This window comes from Perca fluviatilis, chromosome 18 (genome assembly GCF_010015445.1).
Source record: "Perca fluviatilis chromosome 18, GENO_Pfluv_1.0, whole genome shotgun sequence".
NCBI lineage: Eukaryota > Metazoa > Chordata > Actinopteri > Perciformes > Percidae > Perca > Perca fluviatilis.
This window is the reverse complement of record NC_053129.1, coordinates 4633032-4654980: the sequence shown is the minus strand read 5'-3', so window position 1 is coordinate 4654980 and position 21949 is coordinate 4633032. Positions and strand designations below refer to the sequence as shown.

General features: G+C 39.8%; 1 protein-coding gene across 3 annotated transcripts; it reads left to right on the top strand.

Moving 5' to 3' along the window:
- The first annotated feature begins 41 nt into the window (after positions 1-41).
- Positions 42-20438, top strand: cfap206 (cilia and flagella associated protein 206). 3 transcript variants are annotated; one of them, XM_039782758.1, is made up of 12 exons: positions 42-248; positions 546-629; positions 2179-2269; positions 8385-8573; positions 9857-10024; positions 15032-15246; positions 15959-16078; positions 16212-16410; positions 16683-16823; positions 19305-19498; positions 19837-19980; positions 20172-20438. In XM_039782758.1, exons 1-12 carry the CDS (start codon positions 141-143, stop codon positions 20391-20393), a joined length of 1875 nt encoding a protein of 624 aa, XP_039638692.1. In that variant the 5' UTR covers positions 42-140; the 3' UTR covers positions 20394-20438. The 3 variants fall into 3 exon arrangements, with proteins under 3 accessions (XP_039638692.1, XP_039638694.1, XP_039638693.1); XM_039782759.1 differs by lacking the exon at positions 42-248 and adding an exon at positions 391-421; XM_039782760.1 differs by lacking the exon at positions 8385-8573.
- The last annotated feature ends 1511 nt before the right edge of the window (positions 20439-21949 follow it).

The following is a 21949-nucleotide window of genomic DNA, read 5'->3' as shown; positions in this document are numbered from 1 at the left end:
GGGGAATCTGCACCAATCTGCACACCAAGTGTTACTATAGCAACCATTTATCAACAGGCTGCTGTGGATGTAGCTAGCTAGCTTGCTGTGTCGGTACCAATTAACTGGAGTTTGGGATAAATTACTTTCTGTCAGTAGAAATGTCTCGAGCTCACGCAGAAAGCGTGATAAAAAACATTATTAGTGAAATAGCGCAAGAGTGTGCAGTGAGAGGACATGTGGTGTCAGAAACTTTGGTGGCTTTCACGGTCAGTAATAAGCCGGAACGTTTACAAGTTGCCTGTTTAGCTAGCTAACGTTAGCTGAATGCTTCATAGTTCAGACCAGTTCGTACGCACGCTGTAAGGCTGTCTTTTTCTTAAACTTTCTTTATGTCATAGACCCCATTTGAGGGACCGTTAAAAGTGTCATTTTCGAAATGGTAGTAAAATATTCTACTGACGTTATCCTTGAACCCAGCTTAGCACCCATGGGTGACTTCATGGACTTCATCCATTTTATCACTGTTGCTAACTTACGTTATTTTCTCACTGTTTTTTTCTCAGGTGAAAGCTGTGGTGCTGGACCCAAGAAATGGGTTTAATGTTGATCGATTACTGACCAAACAAGACGTCCAGAAGCTTGTAGAGGTGAGTTAACGTTACTGTATTAGATTTATTTTAGACAACCTGCAAGCTCCTCACTTGAGGTAACGTTCATACTTTTATTTTTGTAGTTAACATTTAGACATAGCTGTAACGTTACATATACATACTGTATAGAATTGAAGAAAAGCAGCGAGGAATGCTTTAACTGCTACATTATCTGGTCCTGCTTTTGTCCTTTATAAAGTTGTTTCCTCCAATCCTCATAAAGTAGCTAACACAAGAGCACAATGAATAAAAACAATGACATGCTTACATGTTTTGCTGCATGCTTACAACTTTTATTCTTTTTTTCTTTTGGATCCCCTAATTCAGGGGGGTCAAACATAGGCCCCCCGGGCCAAAACCGGCCAGCCCACTGGATGACTTTACAAAGTCTGAAGTCCATTTTTCAATATTAGGCTACTATTTGTCCATCGAGAGTCACGCTGTCCTAATAAGTAGTGATGTCCAAATTAAAGGGTAACTTCGTTTTTATTTTTCAACCTGGACCCTATTTTCCTCTGTTTTGTGTCCAAGTGACTGATGGGAACAGCAATCTTGGAAATTGGTCCAAGATTGCGCACCTTCACTTTACATCCACTAAAAGGGCTTGTTTTGCCACTGACCTGCTCAGATTAGTATTCCAAGTGACTGACAAATTATGGTTGGGGTCGACCTTTTTGGTAAATAGTAAGATATATATATTTGTTTACATTAAAAACATTCCCGAAATTGCTATCACCAAACCCACCAGACTCCATGGTGACATCTGAATAAACAGTAATTTTATCATCGTTAAAATACACTTCATTCAAAGTCGACAAAAAAATAAATAAAAAACTATCCAAAGCCATCTTGGTTCATCTTTCTACTGTTCCAACTGCTACCACTCCGGTTTGGTTGAAATAAACACATCATGTACCAATTTTACATGTGGAATAGGCTGGATCTATACACACTAAAAGTACTGTTTATTTAAATGGAGTCTGGTGGATTTAGCATAGTGCTCTCAGAGCTGTTTGTTAAAGGATTTTACTCTTTAACAAAAATTGCCATCTCTGTAGGGATCCTTTTCAAATGTAATAACACTTGTTATAACAATCTGAGCATGCCACAAAAACAGCACTTTTAGTGGATGAAATTGACAATGCACATTTGCCCTATATGATTTAGTTGCAGCCCGGTTCGCGGCTGACAGTTACAGCGTTCTCGCTCAATACTGGATTAACTTTAAAGATTTTTGTTGACATTAGTCACTTAGACACCAATGCATGGGAAAATAGGTTTGCATTTTCTTTCTTCTGACAGACACAAACACAAGGCAGAATGACCCATAACAGTCATAGGAAAGATAGAGATTAGTTTTGACTGACGTTCTGGGCTGAGCACAAATAAAATCTATTTATGTTTTTTTATTTACATTTTTCATGTTTATTTATTAAGTTAACTGTTATTTTTAATTGACTGTACTTTTTATTTCCAAACATTCATTATTTTCTTTTCTTTAAACGTCTCCAGTGTTTCTAATCTTTATCTGCAATATTTCTTTCAGCTGTGTCTGGAAAAACTAATGGAACAGTGCAGCCCGTCCCTTGACACAATCAAAATGCAAGTGTATTTTGATATGAATTACACCTCCCGACGTAAGTGTTACTGTATAAAATGAAATACCATCTAAAATGAGGAATATACAAAATTCTCTACAGCGTGGAATCAAAACTGATTAAATGTATTGTCATCATGAATGCAGTTTTTGGTGCATGGGTTAGCCACTCTGAGGGCTGCAACTAAAATGAATATCAATTATTTCATTAATCAACAGTCTATAAAATGTCATGAAAATAGTGAGAAATGCCCACAACAAATTCCCGGAGCCCACAGTGACATCTGAAAATTCTTTGATTTGTACAACTAACATTCCAAAACCCAATATCCATTTCATTCAATCAATTGATCGATCAATCAATCAATCAATCAATCAATTTATTGGTCACATGAAATAAATTACAATTCCAGTTAAATGTAAAATGTAATTCTGTCAGTTCCTACAATTTATGCATTAAAAACGGTAATATTAATAATATGTGAAGGGGGGGGCAGTCTTCATATAGGATCCTAGTGGCCTGAGGGTAAACGCTCCCTTTAAGCCCCTCGGTGCTGGCCTGATGTATCTGGTACCTTCAGTTCACTCACTTTATTATCCCAAATGGGAAAATTGATATGCAGTCAGGAGTGGAAGAAAAAAAAAAAAAAACACATTCAAACAACATACAAATAAACAAGTCCGTCAACAATACAAAGACGTGAGTACAAAAATGTATCCTGTATGGAAAACATACAACACAATTTTACACCATAGGAGCAATCTCCAAAAAAAAATCTACGTTACATGTGCAAATTAAGCCGAGTTATTGCACATGGAACAAAGGAGTTTTTACTCCTCTTTCTCTTGAACCTACTCTAAATCTGCAACCTGAGGGGAGTGTTACGAACTCAGAGTGAAGGGGGGGGGGGGTTATGTAATATAGACCAGGCCTTGCGGAGTACTTGCTGGTCAAAGATAGCCATCAAGGGGTTTCGATCCCTGGCCCTACAGTCCCATGTCAAAGTGTCCTTGGGCAAGACACTGAACCCCGAGTTGCCCCCGATGCTGCGCATCGGAGTGTAAATGTGTGTAAATGTTTATCTGATGAGCAGGTGACATCTTGTACGGCAGCCTCGGCCACAGTGTATGAATGTGTGTGAATGGTGAATGGTTCCTGTACTATGTAAAAAAGTGCTTTGAGTAGTCGTTAAGACTAGAAAAGCGCTATATAAATACAGTCCATTTACATTTACTGTGGGAAACCTATCACCTTGCCAGCCACCTTTACAATATGGCTTTGGTGGTTTTTGTCCCTGATGTTCAGGTTACCATACCAAGCAACCATGGCAAAAGTAAGAACAGATTCAATAAAGGACTTATAAAATAAGGACATACAGTGCCTTGCGAAAGTATTCGGCCCCCTTGAACTTTTCGACCTTTTGCCACATTTCAGGCCTCAAACATAAAGATATAAAACTGTAATTTTTTGTGAAGAATCAACAACAAGTGGGACACAATCATGAAGTGGAACGAAATTTATTGGATATTTCAAACCTTTTAAACAAATAAAAAACTGAAATATTGGGCGTGCAAAATTATTCAGCCCCTTAAGTTAATACTTTGTAGCGCCACCTTTTGCTGCGATTACAGCTGTAAGTCGCTTGGGGTATGTCTCTATCAGTTTTGCACATCGAGAGACTGACATTTTTGCCCATTCCTCCTTGCAAAACAGCTCGAGCTCAGTGAGGTTGGATGGAGAGCGTTTGTGAACAGCAGTTTTACGTTCTTTCCACAGATTCTCGATTGGATTCAGGTCTGGACTTTGACTTGGCCATTCTAACACCTGGATATGTTTATTTGTGAACCATTCCATTGTAGATTTTACTTTATGTTTTGGATCATTGTCTTCTTGGAAGACAAATCTCCGTCCCAGTCTCAGGTCTTTTGCAGACTCCATCAGGTTTTCTTCCAGAATGGTCCTGTATTTGGCGCTCCATCCATCTTACCATCAATTTGAACCATCTTCCCTGTCCCTGCTGAAGAAAAGCAGGCCCAAACCATGATGCTGCCACCACCATTGTTTGACAGTGGGGATGGTGTGTTCAGGGTGATGAGCTGTGTTGCTTTTACGCCAAACATAACGTTTTGCATTGTTGCCAAAAAGTTCGATTTTGGTTTCATCTGACCACAGCACCTTCTTCCACATGTTTGGTGTGTCTCCCAGGTGGCTTTTGGCAAACTTTAAACGACACTTTTATGGATATCTTTAAGAAATGGCTTTCTTCTTGCCACTCTTCCATAAAGGCCAGATTTGTGCATTAAACGACTGATTGTTGTCCTATGGACAGAGTCTCCCAGCTCAGCTGTAGATCTCTGCAGTTCATCCAGAGTGATCATGGGCCTCTTGGCTGCATCTCTGATCAGTCTTCTCATTGTATGAGCTGAAAGTTTAGAGGGACGGCCGGGTCTTCGTAAGATTTGTAGTGGTCTGATACTCCTTCCATTTCAATATTATCGCTTGCACAGTGCTCCTTGGGATGTTTAAAGCTTGGGAAATCTTTTGTATCCAAATCCGACTTTAAACTTCTCCACAACAGTATCTCGGACCTGCCTGGTGTGTTCCTTGTTCTTCATGATGCTCTCTGCGCTTTACACGGACCTCTGAGACTATCACAGAGCAGGTGCATTTTACACGGAGACTTGATTACACACAGCTGGATTCTATTTATCATCATTAGTCATTTAGGTCAACATTGGATCATTCAGAGATCCTCACTGAACTTCTGGAGAGAGTTTGCTGCACTGAAAGTAAAGGGGCTGAATAATTTTGCACGCCCACTTTTTCAGTTTTTTATTTGTTAAAAAAGTTTGAAATAGCCAATGAATTTCGTTCCACTTCATAATTGGGACCCACTTGTTGTTGATTCTTCACAAAAAATTACAGTTTTATATCTTTATGTTTGAGGCCTGAAATGTGGCAAAAGGTCGAAACGTTCAAGGGGGCCGAATACTTTCGCAAGGCACTGTAATTGTTTATGTATGTAGAAGTGTTTAATTTCCTGAGGAAGTACAAATGTTGCTGTCCCTTTTTACAGACTGCATCACAATTGACATCAACATTTTTTTTTTTTATCGATGACGGTTTCTAGATACTTATACTGTTCAATAAACTTAATTCCAGTTCCTTTAATGAAAGTCTGAGATGGCGGGAGGGATGATTTCCTAAAATCAATGACCATATCCTTGGTTTTTGTGGCGTTTAATTGAAGAAAGGCCTCATCACACCATTGGACAAACTCATCCACCTTCTTCTTGACCTCAACAGGGAGAAAAGGCTGTTAGCCGGGTGGTTTGGATCTTTAATGATTCTCCTAGTCTTATCCGTGCAGCGCCTGGTGTAAATATCCTTTAGGCAGGGTAGGGCAAAGCCTACTTTGCGGTCCTGTACGGTACTGTTTCTGTACCAGGCATCGATGGTCCCCATCCTCAGTGTTTGAAGGGATACCCGGAATTTCCCCAGGAACTCTAAAGGCCGTTTTACAGTAGCCGCATCCAAGCTTGCGTGCGCCAATGTGATCTTGCTGCCAAGGCAGGATTTTGAGTGCACAAGCAGAGGGCGCGCACCACTGTATTTTTTTCAGCAGCGCGCGACAAAGCGGAAACAGGAAGCCTGAACGAGTTCACCGACAACCGGATGCCAGGACTCTCAGAGTGACTGCAAGTCTCTCTTGTAAACTTACTGGTTTAAGAGTTCTTTTATGGTGAATGAATGGCTTGATCCAACCAAGTAGGTCATCCAATCAAATCAAAGCATTGACATCAATGCTGCTGCCAGTTTTGCCGTTGCTTACCTTTTTCTTCTTCTTCTAGTCCGTAGAAATAGCAAAGTTGGTAGCCTTTCCTCAGCGCCACCGCTATTCAGGAGAAGACTGCAACTAGTATAAACAGTTACGGCGATCCCATGACGTCACATTTGCGCTCACCAGGTTGGGAACAAAACAACAAAAACAAGCCCTGACACGAGACACATAACCGGGACATTGTTTTCTCTTCGTTTCTGCTTATAGACACTGAAGCTGTAACACATGCCTTCATTTTGGTCATGTTTGGATTATTGCAATGCTCTTTTTACCTCTCTAAATCAATAAGTCGTAGACAGACTTCAGACTGTATAGAGCTCTTCCGCAAGGCTTTCATAAGTAACAAAGGGGAGCATATAACACGTTTTAGCTTTTTTGTTTGTTTGTCTGTTTGCTTTGGATTACTTTGAAATGTTAACTGTTTAAAGCACTGCATATTTAGCAGTGCATATTTAAGAAAATTTGTAGGAGGAAAAATTCCCTTTGCATTGAAATTATAATTTTGTATATCTCTCTCTCTCTCTCTCTCTATATATATATATATATATATATATATATATACAGTGCCTTGCGAAAGTATTCGGCCCCCTTGAACTTTTCGACCTTTTGCCACATTTCAGGCCTCAAACATAAAGATATAAAACTGTAATTTTTTGTGAAGAATCAACAACAAGTGGGACACAATCATGAAGTGGAACGAAATTTATTGGATATTTCAAACCTTTTAAACAAATAAAAAACTGAAATATTGGGTGCAAAATTATTCAGCCCCTTAAGTTAATACTTTGTAGCGCCACCTTTTGCTGCGATTACATCTGTAAGTCGCTTGGGGTACGTCTCTATCAGTTTTGCACATCGAGAGACTGACATTTTTGCCCATTCCTCCTTGCAAAACAGCTCGAGCTCAGTGAGGTTGGATGGAGAGCGTTTGTGAACAGCAGTTTTCAGTTCTTTCCACAGATTCTCGATTGGATTCAGGTCTGGACTTTGACTTGGCCATTCTAACACCTGGATATGTTTATTTGTGAACCATTCCATTGTAGATTTTGCTTTATGTTTTGGATCATTGTCTTGTTGGAAGACAAATCTCCGTCCCAGTCTCAGGTCTTTTGCAGACTCCATCAGGTTTTCTTCCAGAATGGTCCTGTATTTGGCTCCATCCATCTTCCCATCAATTTTAACCATCTTCCCTGTCCCTGCTGAAGAAAAGCAGGCCCAAACCATGATGCTGCCACCACCATGTTTGACAGTGGGGATGGTGTGTTCAGGGTGATGAGCTGTGTTGCTTTTACGCCAAACATAACGTTTTGCATTGTTGCCAAAAAGTTCGATTTTGGTTTCATCTGACCACAGCACCTTCTTCCACATGTTTGGTGTGTCTCCCAGGTGGCTTTTGGCAAACTTTAAACGACACTTTTTATGGATATCTTTAAGAAATGGCTTTCTTCTTGCCACTCTTCCATAAAGGCCAGATTTGTGCAGTATACGACTGATTGTTGTCCTATGGACAGAGTCTACCACCTCAGCTGTAGATCTCTGCAGTTCATCCAGAGTGATCATGGGCCTCTTGGCTGCATCTCTGATCAGTCTTCTCATTGTATGAGCTGAAAGTTTAGAGGGATGGCCGGGTCTTCGTAGATTTGCAGTGGTCTGATACTCCTTCCATTTCAATATTATCGCTTGCACAGTGCTCCTTGGGATGTTTAAAGCTTGGGAAATCTTTTTGTATCCAAATCCGGCTTTAAACTTCTCCACAACAGTATCTCGGACCTGCCTGATGTGTTCCTTGTTCTTCATGATGCTCTCTGCGCTTTAAACGGACCTCTGAGACTATCACAGAGCAGGTGCATTTATACGGAGACTTGATTACACACAGCTGGATTCTATTTATCATCATTAGTCATTTAGGTCAACATTGGATCATTCAGAGATCCTCACTGAACTTCTGGGAGAGTTTGCTGCACTGAAAGTAACGGGCTGAATAATTTTGCACGCCCACTTTTTCAGTTTTTATTTGTTAAAAAAGTTTGAAATAGCCAATGAATTTCGTTCCACTTCATAATTGGGACCCACTGGTTGTTGATTCTTCACAAAAATTACAGTTTTATATCTTTATGTTTGAGGCCTGAAATGTGGCAAAAGGTCGAAACGTTCAAGGGGCCGAATACTTTTCGCAAGGCACTGTATATATATATATATATATATATATATATATATATATATATATATATATATATATATATATATATATATATATATACATATATATATATATATATATATATAACTAAGCAGGTACTTGTTTTTGGATAGGTGAGTTTCTTGAGGAAATCCATCGGATGGTGGAGTCCAGGCTGAGTCCAGTGAAGAGAGAGATCACCGACAGCAGAGTGAAAACACGGGAGGAATTAGACTATTTGTACCGTAAAATCATCACCTTTGTCCAGCTTTTCACCGGCATGGGCTCACCTAAAGATGACAAGGCTGTGCAACAGGCTACAGGTTTCACTTTAACTTGTTCTTTTAGTTTCTGGGGAACTATAGTCGGTAGAAGTACAGATACAGCTAATGATGTCCAAATGAAGCTTCATGAAGCATTTCCTTTATTTTCTGAGCCCACTAGATGGCGCTCTGTGTTCAACAAAGAGTTGAAAGCACACTGAATTGCCATTCTTTGAGCCTTTTTCTTTCAACCAAGAGCGCCATCTAGTTGGGTCAACAAATACAATGAATGGTTCTTGAAGCTTCATTTGGACACTCCTAGTGAGCACTTGATGGAATGCAGGATTAAAAGCAATGTTGCCTATTTTAACAACGCTGACTAAGACTAGATTAACATGCATTATTGTTGACGAAAAAAAGACAAGACTAAAATGTTTTGCATGAAATAAAAACTAAGATAAAATCTCTCTTAATTTTTGTCTACAATCGTCTCTACTTTTTCATCATGAGATAGAATATTCAGCTGTTACTAGGGTTGGGTACCGAGACCCAGTGCTAGTTAACACTACATTTGGCAGCAGGTAACGTTAGCCTACCGTTAGCTAGCAGCTGGATTAAACACGGTTAAAATGCTGACAGCTAAAAGGCGTAAAAGTTTGTCTGTATTTCACTGTATATGATTCCTCTGCCGTTGTCTGAAAAACAACACAGATGTTGCGTTCACTTGAAACTCGCCTCGCCAGCCTCGTGCTGCATTCAAAGTTATTGTAAAATACACTTTTCCCATCCAGTGGTTGGTTTTTGTCGTTTAACAGGAATTTACTGGTGAAATAAGGAAGAGGCTTGTTATTTGGTCGCGTTTTACGTACAATGTTATTGACAAAAAATCTAAATGTGTCATTATAACTATTTGACTGAAATGGTTATCAGAAATAATCTCAGAAAAAAATTATTTAAAAAAAGACTAAAATGTTTTGACTAAAACTTGACTAAGATATATTGAGTTCTCTTTTGACTAAAACTAGACTAAAATGACGAGACCTTTAGTTGACTAACTTGACTAACAATAAAAGATATGTGAATGACTAAATATGACTAAAACTAACAAGGGCATTTGGCACAACACTAAGACTAAATAAAAAATAGGTGACAAAATGAACACTAGTAGACAATAAATGAGAAGCGCAATGTTAAAATGCTGAGTCATTTGACCTAAGTTTACTTGCTAGCTTTTCAACAGGTATGAACCCAATTTCAGACTCATTTGGATGCAGACACTTAAACAAGAAAGAGTGAAAACTGTTTCCTGACTCTTGATTTCTCATCATCTTCTCTTTTCCCAGCTGCCCTGCAGAGTGTCTTCCCTCAGATGGAACTGGGAGCCTTCATGGTGCTCTTAAAGCGGGACAAGGAGCAGCAGCTCAATGAGCTCTCCATGCTTGTCACGGGGATCCAACTCTTCAACAAAGCCAGCAAGAAGGAAAGCGAGGAGACTGACATCCATGAACTAAGTACAGTATACCAGGCTACTGACAAAAAAAGCATGTTGCATTACAGACAATGTAATGTGCCTCTTTTTCTTTCTTTTTTTAGATAAGGCACATTAGCAGATTTAACAGATAAGGTGCCTAGCAGAATATTTACATTCAAGCTTCTACACGTTTTAATGTAAAAAATAACACCTTCTAAGTCAAGTGGGGCTGGCTGGTTTCCTGCTAGCTGAGCAGGTACTATATAAGGTGGTTCGATTCCCTGGCCCTGTAGTCCCTTGTTGAAGTGTCCTTGGGCAAGACACTGCAGGTGGCACCTCGTATGGCAGCCTCGGTCACCAGTGTGTAAACAGGGAAATGTGCCTGTACTGTGTGAAGCGTTTTGAGTAGTCGTTAAAGCTTTAGTGCATAACTTTTTGATATTAATAAATGTCCGTTACATTCAAGCCATTGCCAAATGAGTTGCTACAAAGCTAATTAAGACTATCCGCTCCACACAACTCTCTCTGGATTTGTCAGTATTGCTATGTTCAGAAGATTGTGTCGTCTGGCGACTTTCACAAGTGAAGATAATGACCTCTTCTGAAGAGTCCATCATGTTTTTTTAATCCTCCGTGTCCTCCTTCGCTACTAGCAACTGCGTGGGGGAGGGGAGGGGTGGTGGCGGTGCGCAATCACGGAAGGCTTGTATCACGTGGACTCACTGACAGTTTTGTTGTCATTACTTTGAATTCCTCCTAGGGGAGGCAGAAACTACACACTATAGTTTTAAGACTAGAAAAGCACTGTATAAAATCTTCCGTACAAAGCCAAAACGCAGGAACTACATATTTGGTCAAAATTGAGTTTACATTGGAAATGGGCTTTGTAACATCTCCTACATCTTGTGACAAAATCTCCTGGTTCAACTGTATCCCGTTTCAGAGAAATCACTATGTCAAATTTGCAGTAACTACAAAATCCAAGCTAGTACCAAGGCAAACCGTAGTAAGGGAAGATACTGCGTTCTGCCTTTGTTTACCCGGCTTTGACGCGGTAGATACTGCGGTCTGCCTCTGTAGCCACATTCAAGTGCGAGTTGACACTGTGACACAGACCACCAACAAGCCAACAACATATATCATCATTAATCCAGAGAAACATGGCACAATCCCGAGGAAAACGTATGGTGTCTCTAGCTTTGAAACGCAACTATCCAGACAGCAGTAAGGAACATGGTAAAATATGAACACCTAACCTGGCAAATAACACCTAAATCAATAAATTGCCATTACTAGCTAGCGAGCCGCTAGCATACCATTTTAGCTTACCTGCTCCCCTTGAAGGAGTAACGTTAACGCTACATTCCACTTACGAAGGCGCTGTCATAACTGTTTTGTTTCTTGTTGTCTTCATTTCTTATGCTATTCTAATGTATTTTATTGGGTAATCTCTCAGTTGAAGCTTAAGATGAAGTTGTAAACATAGAGCTTTTATTTTGACGGGAAAAGGGAAGTGGAAAAAGCGTTGTTTTTTCTGACCGTTGTCAGTGGTTGACGTGCCGTCTTTGTGTCTTTATTTTAGAGCCCAAACAGTGAGACAATATAAGAAAAAAACGCTCGGTTACACTAGTGTCATTTCATTTTATAATCAGCGGCGGCCTTAAGCATCTGGGGGCCCGTTTCAATAACTAATATGGGGCCCTACCCACATAAAACATAACATAAATAGAGCAGAAAAAGCAAGGATTCCTGTTGGTTTGCATAAATGGTATATTATTTTATTACGTGCACTTTCAGCTTAATTGATTTGCGCAGTAGGCCTATATTTTCAGCTGTCTGGGCTGACTTAAAAAAAAAAAAACAGCTTAAACATCCCCTCAACTTGAATTATTTAACAAAAGCAAAGAAGAAAAAGTGTCTGACTGACACTGAACCGAACTTATCATAAATAATGATTTCACCTGAGCCATTTTTAGAAATCCACCCTTCTGTGTTTGAGTGCTGAGAATGCCCTGATAAGTTCATCTTTGTCCAGCGATTTTGTCACCTTGTGCTCAATTGAAATCTGAGCGAGAGTTGAGCCTCCTGGAGCATTGTTGACCTCAGGTGTGCTTTATCACTGATTTTAAAATCAACGAGACCATAATTAAAAAAATGAACATCATTCTGTGTTGCAGAAGACTTAAAACAAGCGACTGTGTTTTTATTAGCTTCAAGCGAGAGAAACTCCTCTCTCCGCTCGCTACAGTCACAGGCACTATCATCATGAGTCGGAGAGCGATGCTGAGGTTTGGATACAGTTCAACTAAACTGTTTCTGTAAATGTAGCTCAGAATCTGCAGGCCAGTAGTTTCTTTTGCTGGCACGGCAGTAATAGCAGCCGAGATCTGGCGCACAAGGTCCTCAGCATCCACATCGCTGAGGGTTTTTTCTATATTTGCGCAGCTTTTTTTGAGGGTGTATTGTCAATGGTACCGTGCGTTTTTACACGCTTCTCCAGCTCGCGCCAGCTGTCCATATTGGCATGGTGTGTATTAGATTTTTCATGATCATGGAGTGTAAGTGTGAGTCGTTCCCACATTCTGAAACCTCTGTGAGTGAGACTACTTGTCCGCTTGCCAAATAAGGTACAGCAGAAACAGAAGACTGAATCGGATGATTTTGAGTAGCCTACACTAACCATGACCTGCGTATATTTTCTCCATTTTTCATCTTCATGAAATATCTGTCCTTGGTAAAACGGCGGTGTGATTGGCTTTGTGTGAAGTTAAACTCCTCTATCTGAACGGGACCGCTAACAATATCGATTCGTGGTCCCCGCTATGGCCAGCACCCGGTGTGTCTTCTGTAAACGGGGCTTTCTCCTGGCATCTCCCTCACCTGTCTCAGCGGTAGGATCTTGATCGTCATGTTCTTGTTCTACAAACAATGTTTGGTCATCATTATTGCCAGCAGTTTCAGTTGAAGACGGATAATCTGTATTTTGGCTAGCATCCTGTGGACGGGGTTCGCCGCTGCGCGTGTGCTGGTAGGGTTACAGATGCTGGACCAAAGAAAGAGGTCACTTTTGGTAGACTGAATAAAGCTTTTCTTTTGTTGTCCGATATCTTTCGTTTTTCAGCACCACTGGCATATGTACGTTTCATTTCCTCTTAAAATTATTTTCTTCAAAATAACATTTTAACCTAACGGCAAAAAGGCAAAGGTATAAACAAAAAAACTACCAGTATTATACTTCGGAACTTAAGCCGTTCACTGGGGCGGTAAACGTCGCCATGGTAACCGCGAGTTTGACCAATCAGAGACGTCAGTGTTGTTGTTGAAAATGTGGGTAGTGTAGTATTTCTCCAGAAGATCGCAAATAAAAAGGTTGAGGCTTTTATAGGAGCAGAAACGTTTGTTTCGCAACCTCGTAGCTCGTGGTCAATCTACCTTGAATGGTTTAGACATTATGGCTGAAAATTAATATCCTACGGAGAAAATGAATGGGATTTTGCTGGTCTGTTGGGGCCCCCCTTGGAGGGTGGGGCCTGTTTCAATTGAAACGGGTGAAACATAGGTAAGGCCGCGTCTGTTTATAATGAGTATTTTGTTTTATATATATGGAGATAGGCTACGTTCTCAATAATAATTTGAGAGATTAAAGATTAAATATCTATTTTTCAGTTGTCAGAGTAAAACATCTTTTTTTTTATGTCACAGACTGCTTTTTGTTAAATGTATATGAATTTTTAAGTGCCGTTTTATAAGTAACCTTGGTATTTAATTAATTAATTTTCAATTAAAATAAAAATCCACAAACCAAAATACCAGCATTTTGATTGTGTGTAAAAATTATAAGGATGTTTTGGGGAAAATAAGGAGAATGACAATTTAATCATTTAAGATTGATGTGACAGGGACATTACGACAAAATACTATTCTTGAATGCACTGGATGAAGGTTACTACCAAGCATTTTCAACACTCAACCTATAAACATCCATGCACAAAACATAAAACCAATTAAAACAAATTAAAAGGTATAAGGAATGAAAAAATAAAGTTGGATTAACACATTTCAATTGTAGATACTGCACTCTGCTTTTGTAATAGTGTTTTAGTTGCTTGAGGTTAGACAAAGGCAGAGTGCAGTATCTACATTTTTAGGGTCAAAGGTCATATCAATGGTCTTTTTTTTTATGTATAATATTTTCCTTCCTGTAAAGGTATTACATAAAAGTATCAACAGTATTGTACCTACAACATGTTTGGCTGGCCTGTATGAAAACTTTGAAGCCATTTTTCTCAGTTTCAATGTTGGCGTAGTTACTGCACTTTGCCTTTTTAGGGCAGAAATGCAGTCTACAGTTACATTTTACATTTCACAGCATAGGCTGAAATCATGGGGGTTATGGGGGTTTGGTCCATTGCCTGCTTTCCCCCTTCGCGTCACCTACACACACCGGTCCTGTGGGAGAGAACAAAGTTCGAATCAGTGTCGCCAACTTGGGGGACTTTCTCGCTAGATTTAGCAACTTTTCATACCCTCTTGGCAACTTTATTTCTGAAAAGTTGCCAACTGTTTTCAATTTACGCTCATGCTCCACAGCTCCAAATACACCGCTTATCTATTCTGCAATAGGGGTAAAAAGGCTCCGGCTTGTTTGTATTTCGTTAAACCAATCACAACCGTCCTGTGCGGCGCTAAGCCCCGATTGAAGAGATAGCGATGTCAGACTTTATCCCAGCAATGTACATCCGTTGAGCCGGACTAAGAATACTATAAACATATAGCTATCATAGACAGAGAAAATTGGCCCCTGGGCACAGATGCATAAAAGCCCTGAATATTTAATGTCTCAAAACATTGAATATAACTTACATATACACTAATATAATGTATTGAACAAGAGATGAAACCTTATCATTTAGTTTGTCTAGTACTGTCCAAGAAAGTACACCTTTCATTTTGTGTCTTCAACTACATCATCAGACTAGGTTCTTCTTCACTAGAATAAATATTGCATTTGGTAATTATGCTACTGCCTTTTACATTCTCTCCACAGTGCCTGCAATCCTTAATGAAGCTCTTCCAGTGACCAGTAAAAGCATCGAACACGAGCTGAGTGTATCACAGACTTTGGCATGGAAATACACAGCAGTGCTGGAGAAGCTAACGGACCCTGACAGTCAGCCTGGAGAATGTGACGTGCCGGTTGTCCTGCTCAAACAGGCTCTCTACAACATCAGGCAGCACGAAGTTTTCCTCAAAATGTTACTGGTGAGGTTACGCAAAATGATGGTTTGGTATTTTCTAATATAGCTTAAGGCTATGGTTCACACTTGGCGTCTTTTTTTAAGCTGCCAGCGTCTGTTTTACATTATAAACCTACGGAGTGAACCGTGTTTTCAAAAAAGGCCTGAGCTTTTTTAAACACCACCGCTGACTTCTTACTTAGTTCTTACTTCTTTTTTTACGTCAATCACTTTTTTGACAGCCAACCAGTGACAAGCGGAATAGCCAGACCTGTTGTTTCCATAACAACAAGAAAATATGGAGTCGGAGCACAGCAAGTTAAACGGTATGACCAGGTGCTCCGTGTACAGGGAACTCGCTTTGTTTTATGTAACATTAGCAGCACCACTCTCTTTCTCTGTTCTTTCACTAGCTCGCTCCACCGCTTTGTTTTATCTAACGTTAGCACCGCTCCACATAGCGCTCTAGCTAGGATACTGTAGCAGTAGCTGTTGTTATAGCAACATTAGACGCTCTCGCCTGCTTTTTGGAATAAAAACGCTGGCAGCTTTTTTTTTTTTACTACAAAAGTGCCCTAGTCAACTTTTTCTTGTCAAAAAAAAAGACGCCAAGTGTGAACATAGCCTAAAAATATTACTATTATGATGTGAATTTATATGACGATAACAACCCATTTTTGCAGCTTATTAAGTAAAAGAAGGCACAAAATAAATATGCGTTTTCCTTTTACCACCAGGCTGATGCATGTTTATGTGCCAAGCATGTTGAAAGCCTACAGTCTGAGCTCTCATCAAAGGTGAAGCTGCTAAAAGAAACTGTGCAGTCAAAGACAGCTGTACCGACTGCAAGAGTTTTTGTAAGTGTCTCAGTCACTGACGTTATGTTGCTACTGTTATTATGTCTTGTCATTTTACATTTGTGTCTTAAAAGACTAGTTTTTCTTTTTTTTCTACAGCCCCATTTTTTTCATTATTCATATTGTCTTTCAGCCACTGTTCAAGTCCCTGTCAAAAGTGTGGTCTGGACTTAAGGATGAGGCTGAGCTGCTGAACATCCTTAATAACCTCATGCACAATCTACAGCCCTTCATTGCCTCTCAGGCCAAGATTTTTTCGGAGGCTTATTTGGACGGTCTGCTGGAGGAGTCAGAGGTGAAGACAGACGAACAGAGAATGACTGAGTCCTCAGGTATGGCTGATGTCAGCAACAGTTACAGTATGTTATCATCTTAAGTACCCTATTGACCAGAATATAGATGGGTTTAGTTTTACTTTCATTCAAATGTTAAAAACAACAGACTTCCTTCTGTTTCCGTGTGTTTTATTAATAAAAAAAAACAAATCTCTTTATTAAAACAAAATTTGGTTCTCATAAAGTCTTTTTCCAAAAAATAAGTCTTTAAAAAGGTTACGCAAGTGCTGAGCTTAAATGCGGTTATTTTTCTTTGTTATGTCTTTCAGATGAGCGTATTGTTCCATCTGAGATGAAGACCCAGGAATGGCTCCTGCCTGAAACAACAGCCAATTTTAATGAGCTGTCGCTACAGTATAATGGAGTCTGTGGCTACACTCTTGTGAACAGCGATGGGCTTCTACTTCCAGGTACTGTTCTCATGATACACCAATGTGATATCAAGAAAGGTATTTGGATGTTTCTTCTTTGTCAAATTTGGGCATATGGGTAAAGGCCTCAGCATGCTTCAAACAAATTAGGTCACATAAAGTATCTATTCTGAATTACTGAAAGTGGGACAAAAGCCTGCTGTCATAGCCACCTCCTGGCTACATCCCACTGCCTCCTTGATATCCACCCATCCGTCCATCCATCAAGCCATCCATCCATTAATCCATCCATCCATTCATTAATCCCTTCATTAATCGATCCATCCATCCATTAATCCATTCATTAATTAATTTATTAATCCATCCATTAATCCATCCATCCATCCGTGCATCGATCTGTTTATCCATCCATTAATCCATTAATCCATCCATTCATTAATCCATCCACCCATCCATCCTATTGCTTCTGGGACTACCCTGGTGTCCCCTGTCCAACTGCCCACAGCCACACTGCTAAGAAAACTCATTTTGGTCTTTCAGTCATTACATTATTTTTAATTTTCCTTCAACGCCAGTAGTGACCCTCTGGAAAATCCCATGTGTACGTTTATTTAACAGTACGTCGATATCACTGCTGCTGAAGTTCTTCTTCTGCAGCCTTTTTATGGTGGCATCTCTGCAATTCTTGGGCATGTGCCAGAGTATTTGCACCTGCCCTTATATAGTCCTTAGGGGGGTTTACTTTACCTATGCTAATAAAAAATTATGATCAAGTGGGATTCATCATTCACCACACCTGGGTAAGAGCAGATTTGATGGTTAAGAACGTTTGGTGCATTTGGAGTTGACTTCTCTTATATTTTCTCTTACCAGAAAACTAAGGGAAAATATAAGAGAAATTTAAGAGAATGTTGCTGCATGAATGAACCCTACAAATCTGGAAAACAGCGTACACTTTTAGACAGTCTCCTTAAAGGAAATCATGGTGTTGCATTTGGTTGTACCCTATTTGTAGTATTAGAGAGAAGAGTTCAAACCCTGCCTACTTTCACACCTCCACACATCTGGCCACACATAAGGTGGGCCTGCTTGTTGGATTGTCTGTTTTGGTTCCAACAAGCACTTTGTCTGAAGCTTATTGTGGCCTTAAGAATTCTTATCCATGTATATGTAATATGTCATGGTAATATCGTTTATTTCCTCCAATCTTTTTCCAAATATACACTCCTCTTAAAGATTATTAGGAACACCTATAAGATTTCTTTTTAATGCAATTATCTAATATACCAATCACTTGGCAGCTGCTTCAATGCATTTAGGGGTGTGGTCCAGGTCTAGACAATCTCCTGAACTCCAAACTGAATGGGAAAGAAAGGTGATCTAAGCAACTTTGAGCGTGGCATGGTTGTTGGTGCCAGACGGGCTGGTCTGACTATTTCACAATCTGCTCAGTTAATGGGATTTTCACGCACAACCTATTCCAGGGTTTACAAAGAATGGTCTGAAAAAGGAAAAACATCCAGTATGCTGCAGTCCTGGGGGGCGAAAATGCCTTGTTGGAGGAGAATGGGCAGACTGATTCCAGCTGATAGAAGATCAATTTTGACTCAAATAACCACTCGTTACAACCGAGGTATGCAGTAAAGCATTTCTGAATCCACAACACGAACAACCTTGAGGCGGATGGGCTACACCAGCAGAAGACCCCACCGGGTACAACTCATCTCCACCAAAAATTGGTAAATGAGGCTACAATTTGCACGATCTCACCAAAACTGGACACTTGAAGACTGTAAAAATGTTGCCTGGACTGATGAGTCTCGATTTCTGTTGAGACATTCAGATGGTAGAGTCAGAATTTGGCGTAAACAGAATGAGAACATGGATCCGTCATGCCTTGTTACCACTGGGCAGACTGGTGGTGGTGTAATGGTGTGGGGAATGTTTTCTTGGCACACTTTAGGCCCCTTAGTACCAATTTGGCATTGTTTAAATGCCACAGCCTACCTGAGCATTGTTTCTGACCATGTCCATCCCTTTATGACCACCATGTACCCATCCTCTGATGGCTACTTCCAGCAGGATAACGCACCATGTCACAAAGCTCGAATCATTTCAAATTGGTTTCTTGAACATGACAATGAGTTCACTGTACTAAAATGGCCCCCACAGTCACCAGATCTCAACCCAATAGAACATCTTTGGGATGTGGTGGAACGGGAGCTTCGTGCCCTGGATGTGCATCCCACAAATCTCCATCAACTGCAAGATGCTATCCTATCAATATGGGCCAACATTTCTAGAGAATACTTCCAGCACCTTTCAATCAATGCCATGAAGAATTAAGGCAGTTCTGAAGGCAAAAGGGGGTCAAACACAGTATTAGTAGGGTGTTCCTAATAATCATTAAGGTGAGTGTATACATTCTGTTTAAAGGGATACTATATGATGAGCATCCTTAATCTTGCCTGCTGTGCCTGAACTCCATTCAGTTTGGAATATTTGACACTTCTGTTGCAGGTAATCCACACATTGGAATCTTTAAACACAAGGAGAAGCTCTATGTTTTTAGGTCCAAAGAAGCTGCCTTAAAATTTGCCTCCAGTCCGGGCGACTTCATTGCAGAGGTTGCAGAGAAAGCCAAGCACTCCCCTGAACTCATTCAGCTCCTCAAACTCCACCAACAATTTTCCTGCGTCAGTCCTTATGCAGAGGTTAGCCACGTTGAGTATTTCCCAAGCATGTACTTCAGTTACAGCCACAGCTTTACGACACAAGTTAGTTTGGACACCTAAAATACATGTGAAGATAGCTGAAAGCACTCACTCAGAATAGGTTATATTAAAGTAGCCACATGTAGGATTTGGAAATGCATTACTTTGTTTATTTTTTATTTATTTATATAGTTTGTTACTTCATCTGGGGTTAGTATTGAGAGTGATACTGTGGCTGGCAGCATTGCATGTTGCTACTTGCCCTGGAACTCTTTTTCCGTACTCTGACTTCACTGGGAGCTTGATCCAAACTCAGTTGTTGCCTTGTGGTTTTGCAGATGCAGCCAGGAGAGAGGTTATTGGTAAAGCCCATCACCAAGTGTGAGAGCGGCACACAGACAGACATCCACCCAGTGGAGACAAACATCGTCAAGTCATACGAGTGGAATGAGTGGGAGCTGCGTAGAAAAGCTATCAAACTGGTGAGCTAGAATTCACTAGATGCAAATTCTGCGATGTGATGGATCACAGTCACTGTGTAGTTTTGGAAAGAAAATCTCTTTTGAACTTTTCTAGCATCAAACAACACACAACACACCAGAAACTGCATTTATTGACACTATATTAAGTGTGAAAGAAATGCAGCAATATTTTTTGAATGTCTTAATTCTAGGCTGATCTCTTGACCAAAGTGACACACTCAGCGCAGACTGATCTGAGCCACATGAGACGGGAAAACGTCACTCAGACCTGGCTGCCCAAGAACGCTGCCTGTCAAAGCAAGAGAGACGGTGAGAGCAACGTGCCAAAACCTCAGATCTACCTCGCTGGTCTGAGGGGACAAAGAGACGGGAACATGGTCAAAACAAACCTGACCAGGTCGGTGGATGAATAATTAGAGAGTCCAAGAGAAAAACTAAAATAAAAGTTCACGTAAGCATGTTATTGTTTTGATTCACTGCACACAACTTTATACTTTTTTAAGGAAAAAAGCAGGGCCAGATAATGTAGCAGTTGTAGGCAGTCTTAGGCAGTGTCCTTGTTTAAGATCCTAGTAGCCTGAGGGTAGAAGCTCATCCTGAGCCTCTTAGTACTTCCCTTAGTTTGTGTAATTTAGAAAATATCCACTAGGTGGCAGTAAAACCATCTCACCATTAACTGTACTGTATCAAAGGAAAAAGGAATTGTTTGTAATATGTGTGGTGGTCTCCACTCTCTGTTAGCATGTTATTATAACTCTAATAAATCAGTCAAACTTTGTAATTTTCATAAAACAAATGTTGGATGAAAAGTAAGCACTTTTCAATCCAACATTTGTTTTATGAAAACGAATATGACAAATCCTTGTACACGGATAGTGCAGAGGTGTAGCAGAAGGTTAGAGTGCACGATATGGTTACGTTTTTAAGCCTAAATCAAGGTAACCTGTTGTTTTGGAGTACTCAGATGAACAGTGATTCATGGCCTGAGACAAAACATAGTCAAGTCAAATTAATGTGACTATTGATATTGTAGTGGAGAGCGAAGTGGACTCGCATGTTGTTATTTTTGCTGAAGAGGGTTCGAATCCAGCGCGACACGGATCATCCTAATTACTATATATAATACTAATAATAGAAACAATCACTGAAGCACTTGGCATTTACATTTACATTACATATTATTTTACATTATATATTATCTTATCTAGCCAAAGTGGAACTAATTGTGACACCTCCATAATGCACACGTTTCAAGTTTCATAGCATAAGAGCGATTCATGCAACAAATACTTTATTTGATGTTATTAGAGTACAAACACACCTTATAAAGCTATTGGGAACTAAATATGATTGTTGAGTATTATAATAAAATGTTTTATTAAATTCAGGTGACATTAACTGGTAAATCATTCTTTTCTCCGATTTTGCATTATATGTCTGTGAAGTTGGCATTAAATTTCATCCTAGGTGGTATTAAAAAGGTCTTAAAAGTCTTAAATTTAACTTGAAGAATCCTGGGGGGACCCTGTATAAACCGTACCGAATGCAAGTTCTTATCCCGTCTGTTAAGACATGTCCACAATCTTTCACAATTTGCGACGGAAGGTTTTGACTGAGCGTGTTAATATAAAATAATTTATAGCACAAAACCCGGAACCAGTTTCCTCACATATTAGCGTCATGATTTGTGTGCGTCTAATGGTAACCACTATTTGGCAAGGCCACTAGCCGTCATGGACGCGTTGTTGCTAATGGAAGGCACAGACGTGTCTGAGATAGATAAAACATAAAAACATTTTTTTGTTTGAATTTAAATAATTAAAAAAGCTTTCACTGAAAAGTGATATATGTTTCATTATTAGTAGCCCTTGAATAAAAACAGTGAAGTTTTGCAAACTTGATTTTATAGATTTGATTTGGTGTTGAATTGCATATTAACAATAAAAAAAAAAACTCCCTTTAAACCCTT

What these genes read in the sequence shown, in the direction of transcription:
- cfap206 (XM_039782758.1), top strand. Translation starts at nt 141, where the DNA reads ATGTCTCGAGCTCACGCAGAAAGCGTGATAAAAAACATTATTAGTGAA. An exon ending in GCGTCAGTCCTTATGCAGAG is followed by an intron (nt 19,499 to 19,836) that starts GTTAGCCACGTT and finishes GTGGTTTTGCAG; the next exon opens with ATGCAGCCAGGAGAGAGGTT. An exon ending in GTAGAAAAGCTATCAAACTG is followed by an intron (nt 19,981 to 20,171) that starts GTGAGCTAGAAT and finishes TCTTAATTCTAG; the next exon opens with GCTGATCTCTTGACCAAAGT.